Source organism: Amaranthus tricolor, chromosome 12 (genome assembly GCF_026212465.1).
Source record: "Amaranthus tricolor cultivar Red isolate AtriRed21 chromosome 12, ASM2621246v1, whole genome shotgun sequence".
Classification (NCBI taxonomy): domain Eukaryota; kingdom Viridiplantae; phylum Streptophyta; class Magnoliopsida; order Caryophyllales; family Amaranthaceae; genus Amaranthus; species Amaranthus tricolor.
Genome location: NC_080058.1, coordinates 141,297 through 166,199, shown reverse-complemented (window position 1 = coordinate 166,199; position 24,903 = coordinate 141,297). Strand labels below are relative to the sequence as shown.

Genomic DNA, 24,903 nt, shown 5'->3' with positions numbered 1-24,903 from the left:
TGGGACATTAAATTAGAAGAATGAGGTTTAACTATGTAAGCAGGTATTGGCCTACTCGGTAGAAAAAGCTAAATAATGAGCATACTTACGGATGGGGTAAAGGTATTGTAACACCCTCGGAATAGGTCGAATTTTTGAAAACACCTTTAATGAAAAACATGAGCCAAAACCTACTCATGGGAGTGTTACCGCCACATCTATTTCTAACAAAATAAATGTAAGGCTTGACAACAAAGAAATAACTTAATAATTTTAAATCCAATAAAGGGTCTTACAACATAAGAAAAGACTGAAACGTAATTTGTGTCCATATAAAATTTAAACAACCTAAGGTAAAATTTAAAACTGAAATACGACTCTAGTAAAAGCTATATTTCTAAGTGATCCTCACTCCGCGATTCCCATGCAATCAATAACCTGTAACATAAGAATGCAAGAAAAACAAGGGAAAAACTCCCAAAATCAGAAAAATTGAGTAATTCCAACTCCCTCCCGTAAGACGATTAAGTTTGAAAATGATTTAAGAAAATACAATATAATCAAATTGGAAATAATTTTAGAAAATAACATATAGCTGAGTTTAATAGAAAACAATTTGAGAAAATAATATATATAATATCATATAAACCAATTTATTAATTTGATAATTAATAATGACAAACACATAATTTTAAATTTGAGGGAACGAGAACGTCAGTAGGCCGAGGCTTTACCCCTATACCTACTTCAACAAGAGGTCGTCACCCCAAATAATTCAAGGCCAGCAGAGTAGTCTCAGGGAAACCCTAGTGTGCACACTCCTTCTACTTGGATCACAACAAATAGAAGGAAGACCAAACATCATATCAAGTATCAGAAATAATAATACCTGTCGGCAGCTATACTAACCAAACAGGGCAACCTGTTCATCACCCTTATACTTGGATCACAACAAATATAAGAGCTTCATTTCCCTCGTGTTACACTTTACGTGATTTAATATATTTTAATAATTAGTTGCGAGCACACAAACTTAAAATCAAACATACATTATACATTTTATTTTATGATCATAAATTTTTCCCAATAAATATATATCTCAGTAATATCCAACTGAAATCTCATTTTCCAAATCACCATTCTAACATCAATTGGTGGCAATAGGAATTAATATCATAAATATTTCTCTTCCAATTTAAATCGTATCCAATTTCGTTATCAAAATAATAATATAAATTTTATCGAAATAAAAAATTATAAATTCAAGTTTGACAAAAATAATAGTAAATATAATTTGAGAATATATTAAGCATAACATCATATAAAATAATGTCATATCAAATCATGCACCCATTTAAACACATTAATTATCACTTAGCACATAATACTAACAGGATAGTCCTAATTAGATGGACATTGAGAATTACCTTGTCACGCGATCCTAAACAACGTACGCTTCTAATAATCTCTGTCTACGAATCCGCTGTCTACACGAGAAAATAATATATCTCAATTTAATACCCCGATCAACCCATTAAAATAATTTAAAAGACTTCTTTTTATTTTATATACTTTATATTTTTAAAAAAAAAAATAAATTTAAACATGTAATTTAAAATTGTAAGAGTAGTATGTTAAAATAACATAGCTAACTCATTTTATTATAAGATTTAGAAATTTATAAGGGTTAAGGATAATAATAATAATAATAATAATAATACTCATAATTATTATATATATATAATAATAATGTGAATGAAATTAAGGATAATTGATTTGATTTATAAGAGGTAAGTGAGGTTAGTTATGAGGTTTAGTGGGAAGAGTGGGAAGAAGAGTGGTGGGAAGAGTGGGAAGTTATTGTTAATGGTGTGGGAAGTTATTGTTAATGGTGGGTTATGTTTTTATTTATTTATTTATTTTTTATTTTTTTCTGAAATTTATTCATTATTATTATTATTATTATTATTTTTTTAAAAGAAAGGATATTACAGGTATATATTGTGATTAGTGTACTAGAAAGCAGACTTGTGACTTTATAGAGCAGAAAATAAAAAGTACTACATAATAAATATAATGTGCACTAAATTTATGTTAAGTGTTTCATTTAAAAAATACTTCTTATGCGTGATTTAAAAAATATATTAATCATGTAAAATTTTAACTTAAGTTCAAATATTTGTTTCTTGACTACAATCATTTTATATTTAATTATAGAGTAATTTCTATGACCCTCAAAACGAAAATAAATAATATTTATCAAATATCAACACATGTTAAATTTGGTAGCTAAACTTTTGTTTTTAACTCTTATCAATCTGGTAATTTAAAGCTATAGTTAATTTCAACTATCTTGAAATGTCTTTTTTGTCATTCTACGCCTTCAAAAGCTCATCTAGAGCTTTTTAAAACTCAATACGTGAATTTATAAATCCAAAAGTATATAGTATGAAGATTAATTAATGTCTAAAGAACTATCAATAAGCATTGTACTAATAAAAAGTAAAATTCCCAAAATGAGTCCATTCATATGTTAAAAATTACACAAATTCTTGTGAGAGACGATCTCTAATTGGGCTGGCCTATTATATTTTTTTTAAATATTATAAGTAGACATTAAGAATGAAGTAAATAGACATTTAAAGTATTGAAATTAGGCATTAAGGATATGGAAGTAAGCATATAATGTGAGTAGGCATTAAGAATACGATAAGTAAACATTAATCTTTAATGGGTTGGCTTGAGATACGTTTCTCAAAGAGTCAAAAAGATGGTTTCTCAAGAGACTAACTATAAAATTATTATAAATCTGACCAATACAAAAGTAAAATAAACCTCTATCATAAAAGTTAAAAACAATAGTACACTTAATTTTGTTACTCCATCTTATCTTAATTTACACCGCTATTCTTCATCTTAAGTATTTATTTCTATCATTTATTTATTTATTTATTATATTTTTCAATTTGATTTTCATTCTACTAAATTTTACCTCTAATAATTTAGGTGCAATATAATAGCCTGATAGAGGGGGTAAAGTAACATTAATTGGAAATAAGGATAGATGGCCCATGGAAAATTAAAGATATTTAATTTATAAATTAGGTGCCATCAAAATGTAAATTCCAAGCAAAATGGATTTGTTTTGAGTAAACAAGTTGGTTCATAGCCCAAAAACTAATAAATTTCTTTTTTGTTTAAAATCGGTTTGGGCTCGGGTGACGAAACCATTGATGTGTCTGCAACTAATAGAAGGTGAAAAAAGCTCATTTTTCATTTGTCTACCTCTTCTTCATGGATCCGATCCAAGTAATTTTTCTCTCTACCTACTTCTAATTGTTTATGAGATGCATTTGCTAATAACTTAGGGTTCTGAAGAATTTGATTGTTAATTTTCATCTTTGTTTAGATCCGACGCCATTAATTTGGATAGTTTGGATTTTTTTATTATTATTTTTTGTTGATATTGATCTCAGTGTTGCATTGCATGTTAAAGTCTGTGCGTTCGTTCTTGTTACTTGTATTTGGATTTTTGGTATGATTTTGGGAAAATGGTGGTGAAAATGATCTCAAGGAGAGTTCAATTTTTAAGGTTAATATGCTGGACAATGTAGATTATCCTGTAACAAGCGAGGAACTTTTGATGGAGGTCAATGTGGTTGGCAGAAGGTTTTGAGCATGTTTTGAGCATGTTCAACATTTTCAATTGCATAACAGCATAGCAGCACAGGGTCCAAAAAATTAGGGTACTTAATATCAAATTAAGTAAGTTAAGTGTTTAAAGATGAAAATTTTTTATAGAAAAACATCATAATTTTTGAATGCACATGATATTCAAAGAGTTTGTCGATTGGTCGGATAACTTACAAGGTCTAAATATTAAATGATATTTTACATTTACCTAAAGATATCCACAAAATTGTTATATTTGCAGAAGTTTATGATTTCATTTGTTATCAATAGTATAATTTGCTTGTTAATTGTGATTGATTGATATGTAGCATATCTTGGCCAGAAGTTAGAACTTAAGAATTGTGACCGTGTATGGTTGAACCTGAGGATTAGAAGCAAACAGGTTTTTAAGGGCCGTCTTCCCTTGTTCTTAAATGTTTGGTTGAAGCATTGCTGGGAAAATTTCAATCGAGATGTCAACTCCTTTGATGATGGCGAGGGTGTGAGGAGATAGGGGTGCAAGTAATTTGGTGAAAAACCGAACACCGAACCAAACCAAATCGAATAAGTAATTTGGTTTGACTATATTTCAAATTTGGTTTGGTTTGGACTGAATTTTAATTGTAATTCGGTGTTCGGTTTGTACTTGGTCTAGGGTCCAAAAAAACCGAATAAACCAAGATGTTAAAGGCATGTTATATCTTCCATTTGATTTGTTTGAATTTTTGCCCTTATTTTTAGATTTTTGTTAAAAGTTTTTTACTTATTCAAATTAAAGACCCTAAAATTATTAATATCTATTTAGGAGCTTTGGAAAGAATAAGTTTGAAACAATACACGCAAATTTGATTTTTAGTGCAAAATATACAACTCAGTGCAATTTGGTCTATTCGGTTCAATTTGGATTGCTATTTTAAAATTCGGTTCGGTTCAATTTGGATTATAAATATTATGATTTGGATTTGGACTGAAAATATCAAAATCGAATTTTATTCGGTTTGATTTGGATTTGTATCGAATCCAAAGCAAAAACCACACTTTCACCCCCTCAGGCCTTAATTATGAGGTATGTTCATGTGAAGACTCAATTGGGTGTTAAGCTAGAGAAAGTGATGCGAGAGCATAAAAAGATAGAGAAACCATAGTCCATAGAACTTTGTATAGTTGCTAGTGGCGCAGAGATTGGGTTAGTTTCAAGGTCACTTGCTGGGGGTGGTATGTAGTGGAGAGTATCCAAAAGTCTCCTGTGACTGTATGAGGGGGCTCGAATACATAGGATCACATGATTTATTATTCAACCTGCGAATCGTGAATTCAAAAAGTAAAAAACCCGACTAATTATGTTACACTGATATATATCTTGGGGCTTGAACCATAAGCTTAAGCTTTTGATTGAGATGATTATTTAATATGCATCATCAACTTGAGTGTCTGAACGTTCACATTCTATTCTTTGGTTTAAATTAGTAATTGGAAATCTCTTTGTTACCTATAAATAATAAATGATTTTCTCCTTAATTGCAGCCTCCTAAAGAAAACTATGCAAACCCAAAGACATGCTTCTTCCACGTGCTTTTTAAGGTATTGTAATAAACTGCATGGCATGCATTGTCCTAGTACTTACTTTATTTGTTGTACCCTTACTTATTTGTTAGTGCTCTATTTGTATTGTGCAGGCTGCAGCTTTGGCTTTTTACATACTCTCTGCACTTTTTGTTGACAGCTTTGTGATTATTTTCGTTATCACTGTACTTCTTGCTGCTCTTGATTTTTGGGTTGTTAAGAATGTAAGTGGTCGTATTTTGGTTGGCTTGAGGTGGTGGAATGAAATTAATGATTTGGGTGAAAGTGTATGGAAGTTTGAATCTCTCGATCAAGAGGTCAGTAGTAATTCTGGATCTAGACAAATTACGCTTGCAATTGCAAAGTTTCTTTTGAATTGCAACTGGAGATTTTATTATTGGCAAGTGTTAAACGTTTTGCCTTTCCCTTTCTTAATTTATCTTTTGTGTTGTATAGTCATTGGCACGCATGAACAAGAAGGACTCATGGCTGTTTTGGTGGAGCCTTTATCTTACAGTAAGTGAAGCTTTGATTTGGAATTGTCTTGAGCTGGTGTCTGTTCTTGTTTACTTAAAATTCATGTACTTTCCGCCTGCAGTTGATTAGCACTCTTTGTATCTTGGCTTTCGAAATATGTGTTACTCTCTTAAATTCATAATATCCTCAAATCCTGTTTTGTCAGCCTTACGAGGCCTTTTCTTTTCTTTTTTTTTTTTTTTTTTTTTTTGCTGGAGTTAGCAATTGAGAACTAATTAATAAGCATGTATTATGTTCTATGAACTAAATTGTGACTCTTGTTTTGACACGATTGCAATTTGAACTTCAGTTTTTTCCATTTTTCTATGTAGGCTGTTGCTTGGATCATTCTTGGAATCTTTTCTCTGATACGGTTTCAAGCTGATTTTCTCCTTGTTGTAGCTGTATGTTTGTCTCTCAGTATTGCTAACATTATTGGCTTTACTAAGTGCCGTAAAGGTGAGTGAAATATACATATTTCTTTGCTGGTATATTAAACTAACAGAAAATGAAAATTTTGGGTTCTGTTTTGTATGGTTACATATAATCGAGATAGATTTTAGAAATTCGTAATTGGACAGAATCATCTACTATTTTGTTTGAAAATGCAAATTGTAAATAATCCATCTGTAGCTCTAAATCTGAATGAAGTAACAATGATTTATTTTTGTGAAAAACCTACAAGTTAGTATCATCTAAGATTAGTGAAGAAGAAAATGTTGTTGTGATGGGAAGTTGGTTATCCATTTGGGGTGTCAGTGAAATGTTTATTTTGGGATGGACAGATTACTTGAACCATCTGAAGCATAGATTCAGTTCAATTGGTGTCAGCTATCTGTTTTGTGCTTCTCTATTGTTTGAGAGGGTCTAGCTTGAGCTAGATTCTATTATTACTTGAACCATCTGAAGTAATAATGATTTACACAACCTTGACAATGACAAAGAGGTTGTTTCGACTCGCCATTGGTTGCAAACATCATCTACAACTTTACATAAATAGATTGTGCTAATGATGAACCATTTTACTAGTCTATTATAATTGGTTGAACCAACATGTCCGTACTGTAGTTTCATGATGAGTTTTATTGTATTATCAAGATTCAACCATTTTCTCCCATGGTAGTCTCACTTTTTCTTTTTCTTAAGCTATGCATTTCACTGAGAAATACTTTGTAATATATCCTGCAGATGCCAAAAAGCAACTCCAACAATTTGCCACTCAGACATTAGCATCTCGAGTTTCATCCACCATACAGTCGGCCTTCAGCGTAGTGTGACTGAAGTTGGAAAGAATCTACATGTTATTTATGCATACATGTCAAAAATGTAGAAGGTATTCATAGCTGAAATACTTGGAGAATATCTTGGGGCCAGCAGTTGATCAACTTGGTCTTGAATGAGTTCATTTTTGGTGTCTATTTTCTTTGTAAAGATGGGGGATCAAACTTCATGAATTCTGAATGTTTTTGTTTGAACAACTAAATGATTTTGTAAAGAGTTCGTGAATTTTCTCCATTATCTAAAATTGGATTTTCCTGCCCCCTCCTCTTATTGCACCCTTACCAGATTTCTCCTACTTTTGTTCTGGTGTCCTTATGATGGTATGTTTAGCCAAAAATGTTTTGTAATCTTTTGGTTCCTGTTTGCGTTCAAGATCTTGTCATTGTGCATCATTGTGGGTAACCACATTTTTCTTAACATCACGTTCATATACTCACAATTTCTCTTCATCTCATAAACACAAATGATCCAACCCAAAACACACACACAAATGCAACCAAATGGTGTTAGTTCGAGAAGAATTTTTCTAATTAGGCATTATTATGTTCGATGACGAATGTAAAATGAAGAACTCGAGTGCAATGATATTTTTCATCACTTTGCAGCCTCCACTCATCCATCCTTAACGTCTTCATTATTTCTTAAGAATTTTAATCCAAACAAAAGAAAACTAATTATGTTCGATGGCCTATTTATTAATTATGTTAAGTTGCAGGTGATGTTTGTTATAGAGCGTAATGATCAATGAAGTGTTGTAATTTTGTACGTCTCAATTCTCAAATAATTAAAAGATTGTCTATTACAAGTTTACAACATGATTCATTGATATTTGTTATTGTTGCAGTCGAAGAGTCTAAAGGAGCATTGTATGTTTCCGCAACCAATTCCTTAGAATGAAGTTATAATGGGTGGCACCAGACTTCGGCAGAGGTCAATAAACAGACTCATACAACCTAGACGACTTTCGATTCTCCACTGATGACATTATTGATTTCTACTTTTAATTAAATCAACTGTTTCTTGGTGTACTAATCGAATAAGCTCTTTGATCAACAAAATCAAAATACAAAGAAATTAGAATATGCCGGCATTTTAGTGTGAAAACGTTGCCGTAATCTCATGCATCATCACATCAAACCTGGAAATTTCTTATAAGCAATAATATAATAATATTAATATTAATTAAAAATGGTATCTAGTACAACGTGGTGTCTTATAATTCTTGATTAGATTCAATAAAAATCAAAATACCTTATCTTACATTAAATTTGAATTAATCTCCTTATCTTAAACTTGGTCATCTCATCACAACAATAATCTTCACTTAATTATTTCACTTGAATTAGTATCAACTTAATTAGACTTGTACTTTTGTACATTCTAGTATAACCTACCCTGCCAGCTAACAACTAACTTTATTACTTTTGATTTCATTACTTTAATTATATTTCATTGAATTGATGAATATCTAATTAATCCACCTATTCAGGAAATTATTTGTCATTTTATTAAAAATTAAGATAATCTATCCCGTATATGAAAATAGTTGAAATTAAATTTTTACGTCCCTTTGATATAGTTACACTTTTTACTAAGCAAGTTTCATTTTATTTTTATTACTTTTATATCTTATTTGACAATAATTTAACATATTCTCTTTTAAACTCATTATTGCAAAACATTAATTTTCCTTTTAGCTCAACTACTATATAGATTTCTTACATTTATTTTCTACTCTTATTTTTAATTTCTTTTACTATACTCTTATACGTCGATTAATTTATGGGAGATTTTGGATTAAATTTAGTACATTACTTCAATTTAAAAAAAAATAATATAAAAAAAATTTGGTTTTCGCTACGTGGAAGAAAGCTAGGGCTTCAGATAATGACACTTGGCACGTTTACAGACGCCACATGGTCTCATTAACGGCCACATCTATTAGTATGATCTGAGTTTACTTTGTCGGCTGGGAGCTGACGGTAGAATGGTCTTGCCACGTGCCTTGATCTTCTTAAATGCAACATGATGACTGCCCTGTTACTTCTAATACTATTGAGGTTTATTTTTAACTACACTACTTAATTTTTTTAAACACAAATAATAACTTAAGAGTTAAGATTATGGAGATAAGTCAAAATTAATTGGTTTACTAAACTATCCTTCTTTACTTGAAACAATATTATTATACGCGCTCTTCTTCTATTGGGACAAAGGGGCTGGTCGGCGCCTGGGCCGGGTCACATACCATTAACTACCATCTCAATTTATTGTTTGAATCAATCTCAACAAATTATTAATTTTATTATCCATACGTCAAAAACAATTTTCCTCATTTTCATAACCAAAAACATATTGATAAACATCAAAACGGTGTATTGAAATTTAAATATGGTTACTGAATCTACAATCAAGACCAATCTAATTTTATTTAGCCACTCATATAATATTGATCATAAACCTAATTGACTAGATGGACGAAAAATAACATTAAAATTAAATTGACTTAAACTAATCCATTGAATTTAAATATGGCTTAATCAAAGTCAAATTTAAATTCAAGTTGTAGATTAGTGCTATATTAAAACCAAAAACTATCAAACTTGACTGACTGTAACTTATACTATCGATTAATCATACTATCATAACCATAACAACAGTACCAAAACCTAAGTTCATTTTTAGTTAGAAAAAATAAGATAGTATAATTAGCTTCAACCATGCACAAACTTACGTACTAATTCATATTATAATTAGTACTTGCAGTGTTGATTTTATTTAGCAGTAAAACAGTTTGTGGTGTTAACATTTATTTATTAATTTATTTATTTAATTATTATTGTGAATTTATTTAAATATCTCGTTCATTTTTATTTTTTGCTGGGTGTATATGACTTTTACTTCCTATTTCTTCATCAAGTAATTCTTGTCATAAACTCTAACTACTATTCAACCCCACTCTCTGCTATTATGTTCCATGTCATCCATGATCTCCCTATAAAACTACCCTATAATTCTTGATCAACCACTATAAATATCTTCTACAGAATTCATTTACCCCTAAACTTACACATTACCTATCGAAACTCTGCTCGAATTTACACTCGTTATACTTCAAATCCACATACAAACAGTTAATCCTTCAATCTAAATTCACACCATAAATACGTTAATCTCGCATTCGTTACGGTATCATATATTGATTTCTTTCTCCGAATCTAACTTGAGCTTCAGAGAGGCTTTCGAGGATCACCCCGAGCAAGATTAACGAGTTGTAGTGCAGGAAGTGTAGTGACTCACATGGCAGGATCATATCATACATCCAGATCATTGACAATTGACTTCTATAACGCTTCATCCCGTAAGAGTCTTTTGTACATACAAGTTTGTCATGACCACAAGATGTTGACACGTCGATGCTTTGCATGCGCTGCTTCCGTGTTTGAACCTTAGATTATTTTAGCCTTCTCCCAACGGAATAGATAAAGCAATAATTATACTTCAAAAGTATCTCATTAGCTTTTTGTACTCTATTTAATACACTTATTTAATCCTTAATATCTTTAATTATGTATAATTAAAAATTATGAAAAGTTGATATGAATAATTCTTTCATTGAAATGAATCAAACAAGATTCTAATTGACTATGTTTTTAACTTATAAATTAATAATAAAATACAAATCAAAAGTAAGCGATGAATAGTATCCAAAAAGTAAATAAGAAACTTATATTGAATAGCAGGAAGTATTTTAAAATACACCTGATATATATAATACTGTGCTTGTCTAAATTATAATACTTGATTAATTAATTAATATTATCATAATATCATTAAACATAATCTTAGATATTCCAGCATCTTCTTTACCAATACATGAAGTTGTGACTTCAAATTAATGTCGCCAGAAAGTTCAAAGTAAAGTGACCAGCCAAATTCTTATTCACATAGGCTGTTCCTGCATTTTCCGACATTGTCAAACCCACTTCACCACGCACAAGAATCTTCCAGTTCTTCTTCTTCTTTTTTTTTTTTTATTTTTTTTTTACTCCACCTAATTTTCTACAGTTAAGTCATTGGACTTAAATTTCTTCTTTCACTTTTTTTTTTCATAAATTAATTTATTGTTCACAATCTATCTATACGTAAAAAGCTCTAATCTAAACTAAAATTATTAATATCATAGATTTGATTGAAAATTTTCAATTTTATACTCTCTCCTATTCATTTTAAGTGTCTCATTTACTTTATGCACTCTATCCAATGCACTTATTCAATCCTTAATATATCGAGTTATGTATAATTAAAAATTATAAAAAGTTGATATTAATAATCTTTACATCAAAACGAATCAAATAAGATCCCACATGACTATGCTTTAACTTATAAATTAATAATAAAATGCAATTTAAGAGTGATAAATGAATAGTGTCTCAAAAATAAATGAGACACCTAAGGTGAATAGGAGGGAATATTATCATATTTAAAAACGTAATTGCTATATATATGTACGTAATATCTCATATAGTATTAGATCAATACATATTTCATAACAATTTTTTTCTACAGTATATTTTTTACCGTTAAACTTCACTAACAATATACTTCCTCTGATTTTTAATAGTTATTACATTTTTATTTTTTACGGTATTTATTACACAATTTTAATCATTAATATTTTTAATTTTATATAATAAAAAATTTTAAAAAGTTAATTATGAAAATATGTATTAAGACGAATGGAACAAGATCTCACTTGACTTATACATAGAGAAATATATACCAAATAAGATTAGTTGATGAACAGTAATTGTTGTTGCAACTATTAAAAATTGGAGAAAGTATATACTTTGCTCATTTGATCATTTTTACATTTTTCTTTGTAATTATATGTATGCACTTTTTATTTATGTGATGTGAAGTTACAGATAATGTTTACTAGTAGAACCAATTGAAAACAACCTATTTACTAGCTATCACTAACATGTACCTAGTGTATCATAAACGTAAGGTTGCGTACATTTGATCCTCAAAACGCCATCCTAACTGATAGCCACTAATTGATATTTGAGCAATGAAATGTTGGGCTTGTTGTGTTTCTTTATTTTCTCTATATTTTTGTACATTAATTTTTTGTTTAGTGAAATTATTAACAACTTAAAATTATATTCTAAAGTATGTATGTTATTGACTAAATTTTCCTGAAATCTATTTTTACTCAAATCAATAAATTAAAATTTAGTAATTTACAATAGAACTAATTATAAATTAATAAGTATATATAATTATACTATTAATACCTGTTTTTACTAACATATTTTTGCATAAAAAAGAAAATTAAAATTTATCCTCTCTATGTATGAATATTGAATTTCATAAATATGGTTTGAACTATATTTTATCATAATTATAATAATAATGTATCAAGAAAGATCACTTAGCTTTCTTTATTCTATTACCATTAAACATAAAAAATGAAAAATTTTCCCATATGGCCCACACATAGCTCTATAAATATCTCCTAAACCCCATTCCTCAAAACCACAAAACTAATCAAATTCTGAAGCCTCAAGTCTTATCAAATACAACCATACAAAATATTTCACACAAAACCAACACCTTTCCTAATAATAATGGCACCAACAAACTTCGAAACCGCAACCACAAAGGCAAAATGGGGTAAAATAGGGAAGCATATAAACCGGGCCTACGTAACGTTCTTGGCTGGCAATGGAGACTACATAAAGGGTGTAGTTGGGCTGGCTAAAGGGTTAAGGAAGGCCCGGTCGGCTTACCCGTTAGTGGTAGCAGTGCTACCCGACGTGCCCCAAGAACATCGTCGGATATTAGTGTCTCAAGGTTGTATTGTTCGAGAGATTGAACCCGTTTACCCGCCTGAAAATCAAACTCAGTTTGCTATGCCTTATTATGTCATTAATTACTCTAAGCTTCGAATTTGGGAGGTACGTATTTCACTTTTTATTTTACGAATAATTAATACTTTATTTTATTTATCCTAAGTGTCTTATTTTCTTATTTGGTCAAGTCACTTTAAATGTATCATTTCTATTTTTAATATGTTTTATCCCTACTCAACTTAACATTTTTATACTTTTACACATACGAACTCCACTTTATCCCTATTAAAATTTAAAAATACTACACCTTTTCCTTTTATACGTGATTTCATTTAATCACCTAAAAGATGGTGGAAAATTAAATGGAACACGATGAATACCAGAGAGTATGTTTCATGACTTTTATGTATTTGTTTAATTTAGTACGGGTATATTTTTCAGCTATCATGATACACGTATGACTCATGAGTCATGAATAATATTAGTTATTATTAAAAAATTAATAATTTTTCATTCATCTGATCATGATTACGTATTGTTTACAGTTTGTGGAGTACACAAAGATGATATACTTAGACGGAGACATTCAAGTGTACGATAATATTGATCATCTATTCGACCTCCCTAATGGCTACTTTTATGCTGTAATGGACTGTTTTTGTGAAAAGACTTGGAGTCATACTCCTCAATATAAAATTGGGTACTGTCAGCAAAGCCCAAATAAAGTGTGTTGGCCCGAAGACAAGTTGGGCCCAAAGCCTGCTCTTTACTTTAATGCTGGAATGTTCGTGTTTGAGCCCAATATCTCTACTTATGTTGACCTCCTTAAGACACTCCAAGTAACCCCTCCTACTCCTTTTGCTGAGCAGGTAATTAACATACAATTGTCATAAATATGTTAATTCTTTTTAAATTAATTAATTTCATTATCATTATTTTTTCTTTTCTGATTTTCTTTATTTAATTTGTGTTATTAAATACATACGTGTAGGATTTCTTGAACATGTACTTCAAGGACATATATAGGGCGATCCCATTAATTTACAATTTGGTGTTGGCCATGTTATGGCGCCATCCTGAGAATGTTAAGTTAGAAGAAGCGAAAGTTGTTCACTATTGTGCTAATGTAAGTTTTATTATTTCCATCTTCATATTTTAAAGATGATCATTTAGTTTCTCAATTAAGTTTAATCTTTATATGCGGTTACTAATTGAATATACGCACAGGGGTCAAAGCCATGGAGGTATACAGGAAAAGAAGAAAACATGGATAGAGAAGACATAAAATTATTGGTGAAGAAATGGTTCGACATATACAATGACGAATCCCTTGATTTCAAGCCAGAAATTGAGGCTGGTGATCAGCCTGAGTTCCAACCTTTCAGGGCGGCACTCTCGGAGGCTGGTGTTTTACATTTTGTAGCCGCCCCTTCTGCAGCTTAGATTTTATTACTTCCGTCCTATCTTTGGCTCATATATTATATAGACTACTATTATGGTTTTCACTTTTCCTTTGGAAATATAGATCAATTACGTGAGATAGTGCGATAGGGCAAATAGTTCACTTAATTAATTATCATAATAATTTCATTTTTAGCTTGTTAATTTCCTAAGGAGATTCCACTTTCTTTTTTTTAAAAAAATTTTTTTTTTTGTTTTTTTTTTAAAAAAAGCTCTAATCTTTGTAATTATTGGTTTGAATACATAATAGTACGCTGTGTCTTTGTAAGTATTGATAATTATGTAATGACAGATTTAAAAGAAAGTACCACGTATGATTTAATAATGTTTTGATCTTCTGTATTGGCTTTGTTATTGTGATTTGCACACTATTATATACTCTCCCTGTTCTTTTTTATCTTCCACATTACTATAACGGGTAGCTTCAAAAGTTCTTCCACTTTAGAATACTTTCTATTTTTAAAAAGTTTTTATTCCACTTTTACCCCTTAAAACCCCCTTTTCTTTTAATGTACCTCTTTTCTTTTATTTATAATTATTTTCTCTCTCATACTTTGAATACAATCATTACTTCACAGTACTGTTTAATTAAAATAATACCCACTACAACCTCATACTTTCAATGCAATCATTACTTCACACTGCTATTTAATTAAAATAATACTCACTACAACCCAAAGATTTTATCTTCCTTAATATGTGTGAAAAATCCAAAGTGAAAGATCAAAAAAGAACGGAGGGAGTATCAAATAATAAGCGCCAAATAAAAAATTGATTTTACAAATATGAATATCCTATTAATTACAATGATTATAATTGATAATAATATTATGAAATTACAACTTAATTAAAACTTAAAGATCTAAGAATATTTAAATTTATTAAACTAACACTATACTTATCGAAGATGCTTTGCTCATAGCATTATTTTGCCCACAATGTTGCATAAGTTGAATTTCAACAATACACTGTAGAGATACAATGATTGCAGTACAATATAAGCACTAAAGTAACAATTTGAAAGAACAAGTGTTTTTATAAGAAGTAATATTAAACTTATGAAAATAGAGTTTGCGAAATTCTAAGATCATAAACATGTAGAGAAGATAAGAGAAATTCAGAAAATATAAATATAAACAAAAATTCTAAAAAATGTATGTATCTAATTTCTATATTTAAAGACTTAAAACAATGCGATGAAATATCACGTCCTTTCATTTACATTATCTTTTACATAAACTCCAAATTAATATAATGATATTTTTGTAAGGAGTAGCATTTAATTAATGTTACACAACGAAAAGAACATGGGATGAAATTTAGACAATTAATATTATATAACAGCATTGGAATGAACGCACACCTCAACAACCAAGACTTGATGGAAAGATATTGATTTTAAGTTCAAATTAGTGAATTAGTTTTGGTAAGTATTAATATGAACTAAAACAAAAAAATAATAGGAAAGTTAGAAAGAAAATACATACAACTTAAATTTGTAAGTGTAAAATGAGTTCCCTTGATGATGATGCAAGTAAAGTACAAAAATAAAAGAGCTAGTGAAGATCCTTTCGGATATTCTCCACCATATATATTATTCTAACATTAACCTTCATATAAAGTAGGAACAACAACAATATCCAACAATATTTTCATTTGACAGACTTACAAGTGATTTATAGGTTATGAATTCCATTACCAATTTGTATCTTACTATGGTATCAACTTAAACATTCTCCATTAAAAGATTCAAAATTAACTACTAATTAAGTAATAAATACAATACACGCCCCTCTCTTGAACTCAACAATTCACTCACTTGTTTGTACTCATCCTATTACTCCACACTAAACCATAATATGATTTTTAGGTTCTATCCCATAAATCAATAGGAGAATATTCCCTAAAGTATTATATCATCAACAATCAAAAACATATTGGAGTGTTTGGCAATTGATTGTTGGCTGTTGGCTATCAGCTTTTTTAGTTGGTTTGTTTGGCCAACTAAAAATGTTGGCTGTTTTTGTTGGCTTTAAAGCTAGCTAAAAAAGCCAGCTGTTTATGGAGATATTTGGTAAATTTAGACATTGGCTGTTGGCTGTTTATTAGAGAAAAAGTAGCCTCACAAGTCAAAAGCCAACATAAAAAGCTAACTGGAGTACCTTTTTAATTTTGGCTTAAAAGTTAGCTTTTCAGCTGATTTAAAAGCCGCCGTTTACCAAACACTTTTGTTGGTTGTTTGACCAATTCACTAGCCAAAAGTCAAAAGCCAACTAAAAAGCTAATGTAAAAGCCAACTACTAAACACATTAGAAGGTCACTAATCATAGGTGCTTATTCGAACACCCTTTCTAGGCTAATATTTAACTTCTTTGATGCTTCATCCTAATGCCTACTCGATTTCCTTTGATTCATCTCGTGCATCCACAATAGATGCAAAGTAATAAGCTATAATTAGTGTGACGGTCACCTCTGAACATAGGGAATTTGACTCTTACTCTAACAATCGTTAACATTATAATTGTGGGACGACTTTCGATAATAATTTACATAAAGAGGGATATTGAGCACCTTAGTCGCTCTTAGTTTCATAACCTCTCCAAATCACCAAATACATACCTAGACATTTAATCATCACTCTCGATCATAAAATTTAATTTTTATAAAGCATTATAAGTTATAATTATGTAACTTGAAATAATAATAATTGAAGAATTTAAAATTCATTGTTTACTAGAGTCACTTTTGTTGTATAAATAATTAATATCATTTTTTAAAAAAATTTAAAATTAAAAAATAATTATATCTATGTCGGGATTATAAAAAATATGAAATTATTAGGAAAATACAAACATAACTATAAAATTAGAGCATAGAGTGACATAGTGAGGCCATATGGCAAGTTATGATGAAAAAATGTTATGTTTCTAAATATGATAAATGGTATCATGTAATAGCTAGCTATATGGAATAAGATCATTTTTATCAAATAAAATATTTTGATATTATATAGTGAGTTGTTTTAGTTGAGATTGAACATGTATTCATCTTTTTCTTCTTTATTAATTTGATTGAAAATAACGACATACCTACTACATTTGAAGCATTAAAAATGGAAACATTTGTCTTTACATAGAGTCGGTTGATCTTTAACGTCAAATGGAGTTTTACTCATGCATGCATTATCCAAATTATTGGGCCAACAAACTTAACTAAATAAACCGAAAATCATATCTTTTATCTTACGTCAATTATGCATGAGATTGGATACGAAACTTCCACCCAGCAACTTTTGTGGGCCCATATTGGGCAACTTATCAACTGCCCTAACTATCAATCCATGAGGTGCTTCATTTATAAGAGTTTTTTATTTGAATTATTATATTATTTTTAAATCTAATGTAAAAACTTAAAAAAGGTCATGTTAAATTAGGAGGTTTGTTGATAGGAATATAAATTAATTTAAAATAGTAAATTAAAAAATATATTTTAAAATTAAAAAACATAAATATTAATTTTATAATTTAAAATATACTATAATAGTACGGATTTTATTAGCTAACATATATCATTATTCATTTAATTAAAAAAAGCTATCTATCTGAAACGACATGCCTGAGGATAACAACGTAATGAATTGACAAATAGTTGGTGATGAAATTACATGATGTTTGGAGCGTCATTGAGAAAAGCGTGGTCGGCGGTAAAGAGATTTTCTGGATCGGAGGAGACAAATGAAAAAGAGATTTGGTAAAGAAATCCAAGTAATATCAATTAGACCAATATTGTAGGGAACTCCTCTTGTTCAACATTATGGTATGAATGTAATAAGTTTTCTAGTCAACACTCATGTCTCATGACTCATCATGGTTGAAAAGACTCATACAAACACAAAGGCCCGTTTTAATTAATGAAAATGGAGCCTATATTATTTAATTTTTATTCATCTATTTTTTTTTTTTAGTTTCAATTGAAATTACAGGGATACATTGCAAAGCTAATATATTACTAATAAGTTAATTAACTGATCTAAATAAAGCTAAAAATATAGTAGTATTACCACAGATTTTAATTATAAAGATACACTAGATTAAGTTAATTAAAAGTTAAATAATTAGTTGAGCCGAAGATACACAAGTAAACTACTACAAATTTTAATTCTTTAATAATTTGTATACCAAGTTGAGCTTTAAATTAAATCATATCAACAAAAATGTATCTCATTCTCATAAAAATTTATACATTAAAAAATTTACGAGTAAATGGGTGAAAATTAAATGTCATTTTTTTCAAATTTATAATTGTTTTTTTTGTTGAAGGCCAAGATTTTTTTGTTCCAATAGATTGGAAACCATCAATAAATTGTAAATATCATAAATTGGATTCTCAACTATCAACTTAAGTTTCTGGCTAAGTTGATTTTTTGACATGGTTTCATAATAGTGTTCTAATATTATTCACCTTTCCATCCAAATGTAATATTAAGCACCATGTTTGAGAAGAGCATGTGTTGCATTCGCACTTCTAACCAACAAATCTCATTTTGGTTCCTTGTCAATCAACAACTTAAACTTTTGGTTGAATTGATTCCTTGTCGTGTGACACTCTTTGTTGTAAGTGAAGTATCATATAGAGTGTGCACGGCGTAACAACTTAAATAGTTGCTACTGATTTAATGAGGTTAAAATAATATTTTATTAAGAATATAATAATTCAGGACATTACTTTAAATAGTATTTAATGATACATATAACTAATTTTATAACGTTACAACTAATAATGTTTCAAAATTATAAGTAACAATTTATATTTCTTTACAATTTTCTACTCTAGTAGTTAAAATCAGTATCTATCCATTACTAATAACTACGTATACAATTAACAACTACTCCAAATTGTCTAAACAAGCTAGGACGTTAATTCATGCGAATTTGAAGAGTTTTTAAGTTTAAAAAAAAAAAACTTAATATGTGGAAAGCAATTTTAGGCGAAGTTACAATTACACCCTAGCCAAAATTTCTATATAAAGAAACCCTACATGCACACTCATTTCACCAAAACACTATCGAAAGAGTAAATTAAACACAATTTTCTCCTATAATAATAATAATCTTAAATACCAAACACATACATACTTCAATAAAACTTCAAAAATTTCAATCACATAAACAATATCCTCAAATTAAAAAATGGGTTCCAAACAAATGAATAACCTTGAAAGTGAAACCATGATGATGATGGAAAAGAAGGAGTCAGAAATGAGAGGTTTTGTGACGTTCTTAGCAGGTGATGGCGATTATGTGAAGGGAGTTGTAGGGCTTGCCAAAGGCTTAAGGAAGGCCAAAAGTCGTTACCCGTTAGTGGTGGCTGTTTTGCCGGATGTTCCAGCTGAACACCGCCACATACTGGTGTCTCAAGGTTGCATTGTCCGAGAGATTAAGCCAGTTTATCCTCCACAAAATCAAACTCACTTTGCTATGCCTTATTATGTTATCAACTACTCCAAGCTCCGAATTTGGGAGGTAATTTAGTACTCAACATATACTTTATTAGACTTTTCACTAGCTAGCTCAATTTGAGTATACTTTATTATTAGTACTTAATACCAATATACATAAAAAATCTTTATAAATTTTGAGACACGTATTTTAAGCCCAGTTCATTAAAGATTAATGCCTACTTACTGTATTCTTAATGTCAAGTTACATTATTCGTAATGCTTACTTACCGTATTCTTCATGCCTACTTTCAATATTTTAAATGTCTACTTACATCATTCTTAATGCTTACTTACAATATTTTAAAAAATATATAATGGGTCGGCCCAATTACAAGTGGTCTTTCAAAGAGACCATCTCTCACAATTAATTTGTATTTATATTATGTAGTTAAGAGATCGATTTAAGTAAAAGTTTAATTTGACTAAAGCTTTATTATAATTATATGTTATACTATACCCTCTATTGGATTTTGTTTGTTATTTATAATTTCTGCTAAATTCATAATTAATATTATTTTATAATAAATTATGACAGTTTGTGGAGTTCAGCAAAATGATATACTTGGATGGAGATATCCAAGTGTTTAACAACATTGATCATCTGTTTGAGTTACCGGATGATTATTTATATGGTGTTATGGATTGTTTCTGTGAGAAGACTTGGAGTCATACTCCTCAATATAAGATCGGGTATTGCCAACAATGTCCAGATAAAATCCATTGGTCTGAACACAAGTTGGGCCCAAGGCCTGCTCCTTACTTTAATGCTGGCATGTTTGTGTTTCAACCCAAAATGTCTACTTACCATGATCTTCTCAATACACTCCAACTCACCACTCCTACCCCTTTTGCTGAGCAGGTTTTTTTTTTTTTTTTTTTTTTTTTTTTTTTTTTTTTTTTTTTTCTTAATTATTAAAAGTACTACTCTTATTGTTGTTGGTACCAAATTACCAATGTTTGATCCCTTGATCTTATCGTTAGAGCCGGTTTTGACTTCCAATTGATACAACACGATAGCTTAGTTTGGTAAATAAAATATACTACTTATTAATATGGGAAAAAAAATTAGTATGTATATAATATAATAGAGTTCATTTTATTTAGTTTTATTAATAAATTATTTAAGAAAAATATTCAAAATATAACATTTTTATTATTTACATCATAAATATTAGATTTAAATGTAAATTTATAATGATTTCTTTTATTGAATTGAATTGAATTTAATTTGGTACATGTACAATGATTAATATGCAGGATTTTTTGAACATGTACTTTCAAAAAATATACAAGCCCATTCCACCGACTTACAATCTTATTTTAGCTATGTTATGGCGTCATCCTGAAAACGTTGAGATAAATGATGTTAAAGTTGTTCACTATTGTGCTGCGGTAAGTACATACTCCTCTTACTTTGTGGAAAAAAATTGTCGTCAAAATTTACTGTAACAAATATAAAGAGACGAAAGACTACAAATAATATTCTATTGTGACAAATTATAAGTTTATAACGAAACTAGATGTGATCAATAGCTTGGAAACTTATTAAATTAAAATCGCTAACAAATTATATCACTTATATGTATGTTTTGAAATTTTGATATTTAAAATGAATTGAAAAAAAAACAGGGATCAAAACCATGGAGATACACTGGAGAAGAAGAAAACATGGGGAGAGAAGACATCAAGATGTTAATTAAGAAATGGTGGGAGATTTATGATGATGAATCTTTGGATTATATAAAGCAGAGGAAGCAAGACTTCAAGTATTGAAGGCAGCATTATCTGAATTTAATAACTCTTACTATATCATGGCACCATCCGCAGCTTAAACTTAATAATTAGTTTGATCCCAACTATTTATCATCATGAATTCATGTATTATACTAGTACTATACTACTATACTACTATACTACGTACTATATTACTATACTACTATACTACACGTATCAAGCTTTAATGTTGTAAAATATATAGCACATCTTGGGAAGGCATCATATTTTTTTAATGCCTCCTTCAATACTCAATAGTTATGATTATTTATCAAAAATTAGGTCTTTTAATTCCCTTATAATTTCTATTTCATTATAAAGAAAGAATTTGCTAGTTATTGTCTTATTCAATGTCTCATCTGCTATATTTTTTTTTCCTGTCTTTTCCCTCTAAAATTTGGGCCAGGTCCATTAATGTTCTTTACAGAAAGTAAAAAATAATAATAATGCAAAAACACATTAAAAAGTCCATTATTTACGATCTCTACTACCCTTGGGAGTAGCCAGTCCAAATAATATTATAAAGGCTGCATTTCATGACTCTTGGACTCACTCCAACTCACTCATCTTGATACATGGACACCAGATTAACTCGGCATCCATCTCGGACTTTGCCCAAATTTTTACTTTTCTAACTTTTGTTTAGAGAAATTTTGTATTTCTTTCAAAAAAATATTGACATTAACAAATAAATGTGCATATTTGATTAGGTGTTCATCATTTATGATAGAGTTATTAAATTCCATTATAAAAGACTTTTCCTCATACTCTAATGCTATTAAAGACTTGATTTGTTTATTCAAAATGTTGTGAGTCTGCATATTGTTTTTTTTAGAACTCATAATACTTGTAACCAATTCAAGTTGTTAAATTGGATTGGTCGAGCTATTTTTCTCTATTAAGTATAATTTAGGCAAATCGTAACATGTTTGAAAGACATTATTGCAGTGAATCTGTATTGTGTAATGTTAAATGTGTTTAATTCTTAAAAATATCATAATCAGATAGCCTTTATAAAAATATAATACATCAGAGTTTCAAACGTTGGATCATGCTAGCTAAATTTTTTTCAGCTTGTTGTAGACGCATAGGGTCTTATTTTGAAAGAGCTGATTATCTTTGGAGCTTTGATTTGTTTAAGGTCACAATTGAAACGAAACTAAAATTTTAGAATATTTAATCTGTCCATGAGCCTGTTAGTAGAGCTTTATCAGACTCATTTTAAAATCATTAGCACATGATTAGACTCATGATATCCCTAATGTTATGTTTGGGAATTTTGATTTCATTTGAAAATATAATTTTGACTCAAAATTTAGTATTTGGCAAATATAGGAATTTCAAATTTGGATATAAGTCAAATTCACCAATGTTTTAAAAGTAATTAAAGATGAGGATTTGAGAATAACTTTCTAAACTTTATCATTCTCAAATTCTTTATTAATGAAATCATAACTGAAATCTATAATTTAAAATGAAATTCTTGTTTCGAAATGTAATCTAAACGGAGTTTTAAAGTCATTATTTTCTCCCTTTTAAAGGTTTAATGGAAAAACAAATCAAAGTATTAGCACTTGCATGGAAATATATGATTATATTTCATGATTCCATCAGAACATTTACTTTCCAATTAAGAAAACATGAAAGGAAAATGAAATAAAATTTGCAACATTTTGTAATATGTACCTCATACAATGTTTGAAGCATGTAATTAGCTAACATCAATTATTGTTGTGTTATTCATTTCAAAAAATTTATTGTTGTATAACTATTTTAGTGACAAACTTGGTAAGATATTAAAAAATGATTTTCTCTTTTACAGGATGAAATCACCAGCTAAGATTGGTTCTATTATATGAATAAAAAAATTAAATGACTATTTTTTTTGGCTTTTAGTTATTTAACCAATTTTTCTTCAATAAAGTATTGATAACATTTCATTAATACTTATCTTACACAATTAGTACATCTAAACAGTCAAGTAAACACTGTCTCATATTCACTCTAAGTGTCTCATTTTCTTATTGAATTAAGTCACTTTAAATATTTTATTTTTGTTTTGGGTATATATGTTAACTTTACAAATTTACCCTTATTAAATTTAATATTTTTACACTTTTACACTCACTAATCCCACTTTATTCCTATTAAATTTAAAAACAATACACTATTTCATTCACATGTGATCCTTTCACCCCTTAAATAGTGAAAAGTCAAATGAAATACATTATAGGTGAATAGGAGGGAGTATATAAAGTACTTGTATAATTTTGTTACCCAAATATATTTAATTAATTTAATAAACTAATTAAAAGCAATAAATTAATTATATATTAACATAGAGTACTAATTAAATATAATAATAATCATCCATTGTGAGAATTAAGCATTATTACGATGATTTACAAAGTACCAAGTACGTCTCCCACAAGTCTGTTTGTTGGTACAGTGATGATGGTAATAATGGTAGCATCAGCAGCTTCGAAGGCAAACCCAGAAACCCAAAGAAGAATAGACAACATATGCAGATCTAACGAAGACTATGGTTTCTGCAACAAGGTCTTTCAACGAGACATCCCACAGCCTGACGTCGACAATTTTGTGCTTACTAATATCACCATTGTTGAAGCTCTTATGAATGCTTCGAATAGTCTGGAATTCATTAGGGCTCAAATAGCAGCTGTGGAGAACGATCCGGTGAGACTCATCTACTATAAGGTTTGTGAGGATGCATACTCCATTCTTAAGCAAAGTTTTGAATTAGCATTTCAAGCTTTTAAAAAAGGAGATTATAAAGAGGTTCAATCAAATGAAAGGGAAAGTCCAAGAGTGCAAGCACGTTGTGTAACCATTTTTACTCTCACTCAACACAATACTATGAATGAGAGGAATAGGGAGATGAGGATTCTAATTACTATGGCTCTTGTTTCTGTTACTAATATTCTCTAACTATATTAATATCAAATTATAATAAACATTTTTCTTACTTTTGTTAAATTGTTTTCTTATAATTGCTTCTATTCTTTAATTACATCATCATCAATTAAATCAAGTTTATGATTTAATGTTAATATATTTGGTCATTTAACTTGGGACTTGTGAGAAATTATATATATTGCATACTCTATTTCAATTTTATGGGAAGTTCTATTAAATTTTATATGTATAAATTTTGATGGTTAAAACATGTAGAAATTATGCTTAATTAGTTGCTTGAATAATAATATGATTCATCTAAATTAAAATAATAATACGTGGATGAAAAGAAATGTAAAGAATTAAATTTTTAAAAACAGTTAT

At 29.2% G+C, this 24,903-nt stretch overlaps 3 protein-coding genes and 1 pseudogene across 3 annotated transcripts; all 4 read left to right on the top strand.

The window, feature by feature from the left end:
• The first annotated feature begins 3,095 nt into the window (after nt 1–3,095).
• On the top strand, nt 3,096–7,245 carry LOC130796932 (Golgi apparatus membrane protein-like protein ECHIDNA). Its single transcript, XM_057659377.1, has 6 exons — nt 3,096–3,288; nt 5,176–5,232; nt 5,328–5,531; nt 5,671–5,730; nt 6,063–6,189; nt 6,919–7,245. The coding sequence occupies exons 1-6, from the start codon at nt 3,274–3,276 to the stop codon at nt 7,005–7,007; spliced, it is 552 nt and encodes a 183-aa protein (XP_057515360.1). The 5' UTR covers nt 3,096–3,273; the 3' UTR covers nt 7,008–7,245.
• Nucleotides 7,246–12,565: 5,320 nt separating this feature from the next.
• On the top strand, nt 12,566–14,639 carry LOC130796930 (galactinol synthase 2-like). Its single transcript, XM_057659376.1, has 4 exons — nt 12,566–12,974; nt 13,415–13,738; nt 13,861–13,995; nt 14,097–14,639. The coding sequence occupies exons 1-4, from the start codon at nt 12,645–12,647 to the stop codon at nt 14,310–14,312; spliced, it is 1,005 nt and encodes a 334-aa protein (XP_057515359.1). The 5' UTR covers nt 12,566–12,644; the 3' UTR covers nt 14,313–14,639.
• Nucleotides 14,640–19,393: 4,754 nt separating this feature from the next.
• On the top strand, nt 19,394–21,851 carry LOC130796929 (galactinol synthase 2-like; annotated as a pseudogene).
• A 2,215-nt stretch (nt 21,852–24,066) lies between these two features.
• LOC130797104 (uncharacterized) lies at nt 24,067–24,552 on the top strand. Its single transcript, XM_057659596.1, has one exon. The coding sequence runs from the start codon at nt 24,067–24,069 to the stop codon at nt 24,550–24,552; it is 486 nt and encodes a 161-aa protein (XP_057515579.1).
• Nucleotides 24,553–24,903: the final 351 nt, after the last annotated feature.

Coding starts and splice junctions, on each gene's coding strand:
- LOC130796932 (XM_057659377.1), top strand. Junction 5,233..5,327: donor TCTTCCACGTGCTTTTTAAG/GTATTGTAATAA, acceptor TGTATTGTGCAG/GCTGCAGCTTTGGCTTTTTA. Junction 6,190..6,918: donor CTTTACTAAGTGCCGTAAAG/GTGAGTGAAATA, acceptor TATATCCTGCAG/ATGCCAAAAAGCAACTCCAA.
- LOC130796930 (XM_057659376.1), top strand. CDS start 12,645: ATGGCACCAACAAACTTCGAAACCGCAACCACAAAGGCAAAATGGGGT. Junction 12,975..13,414: donor CTAAGCTTCGAATTTGGGAG/GTACGTATTTCA, acceptor TATTGTTTACAG/TTTGTGGAGTACACAAAGAT. Junction 13,739..13,860: donor CTACTCCTTTTGCTGAGCAG/GTAATTAACATA, acceptor ACATACGTGTAG/GATTTCTTGAACATGTACTT.
- LOC130797104 (XM_057659596.1), top strand. CDS start 24,067: ATGGTAGCATCAGCAGCTTCGAAGGCAAACCCAGAAACCCAAAGAAGA.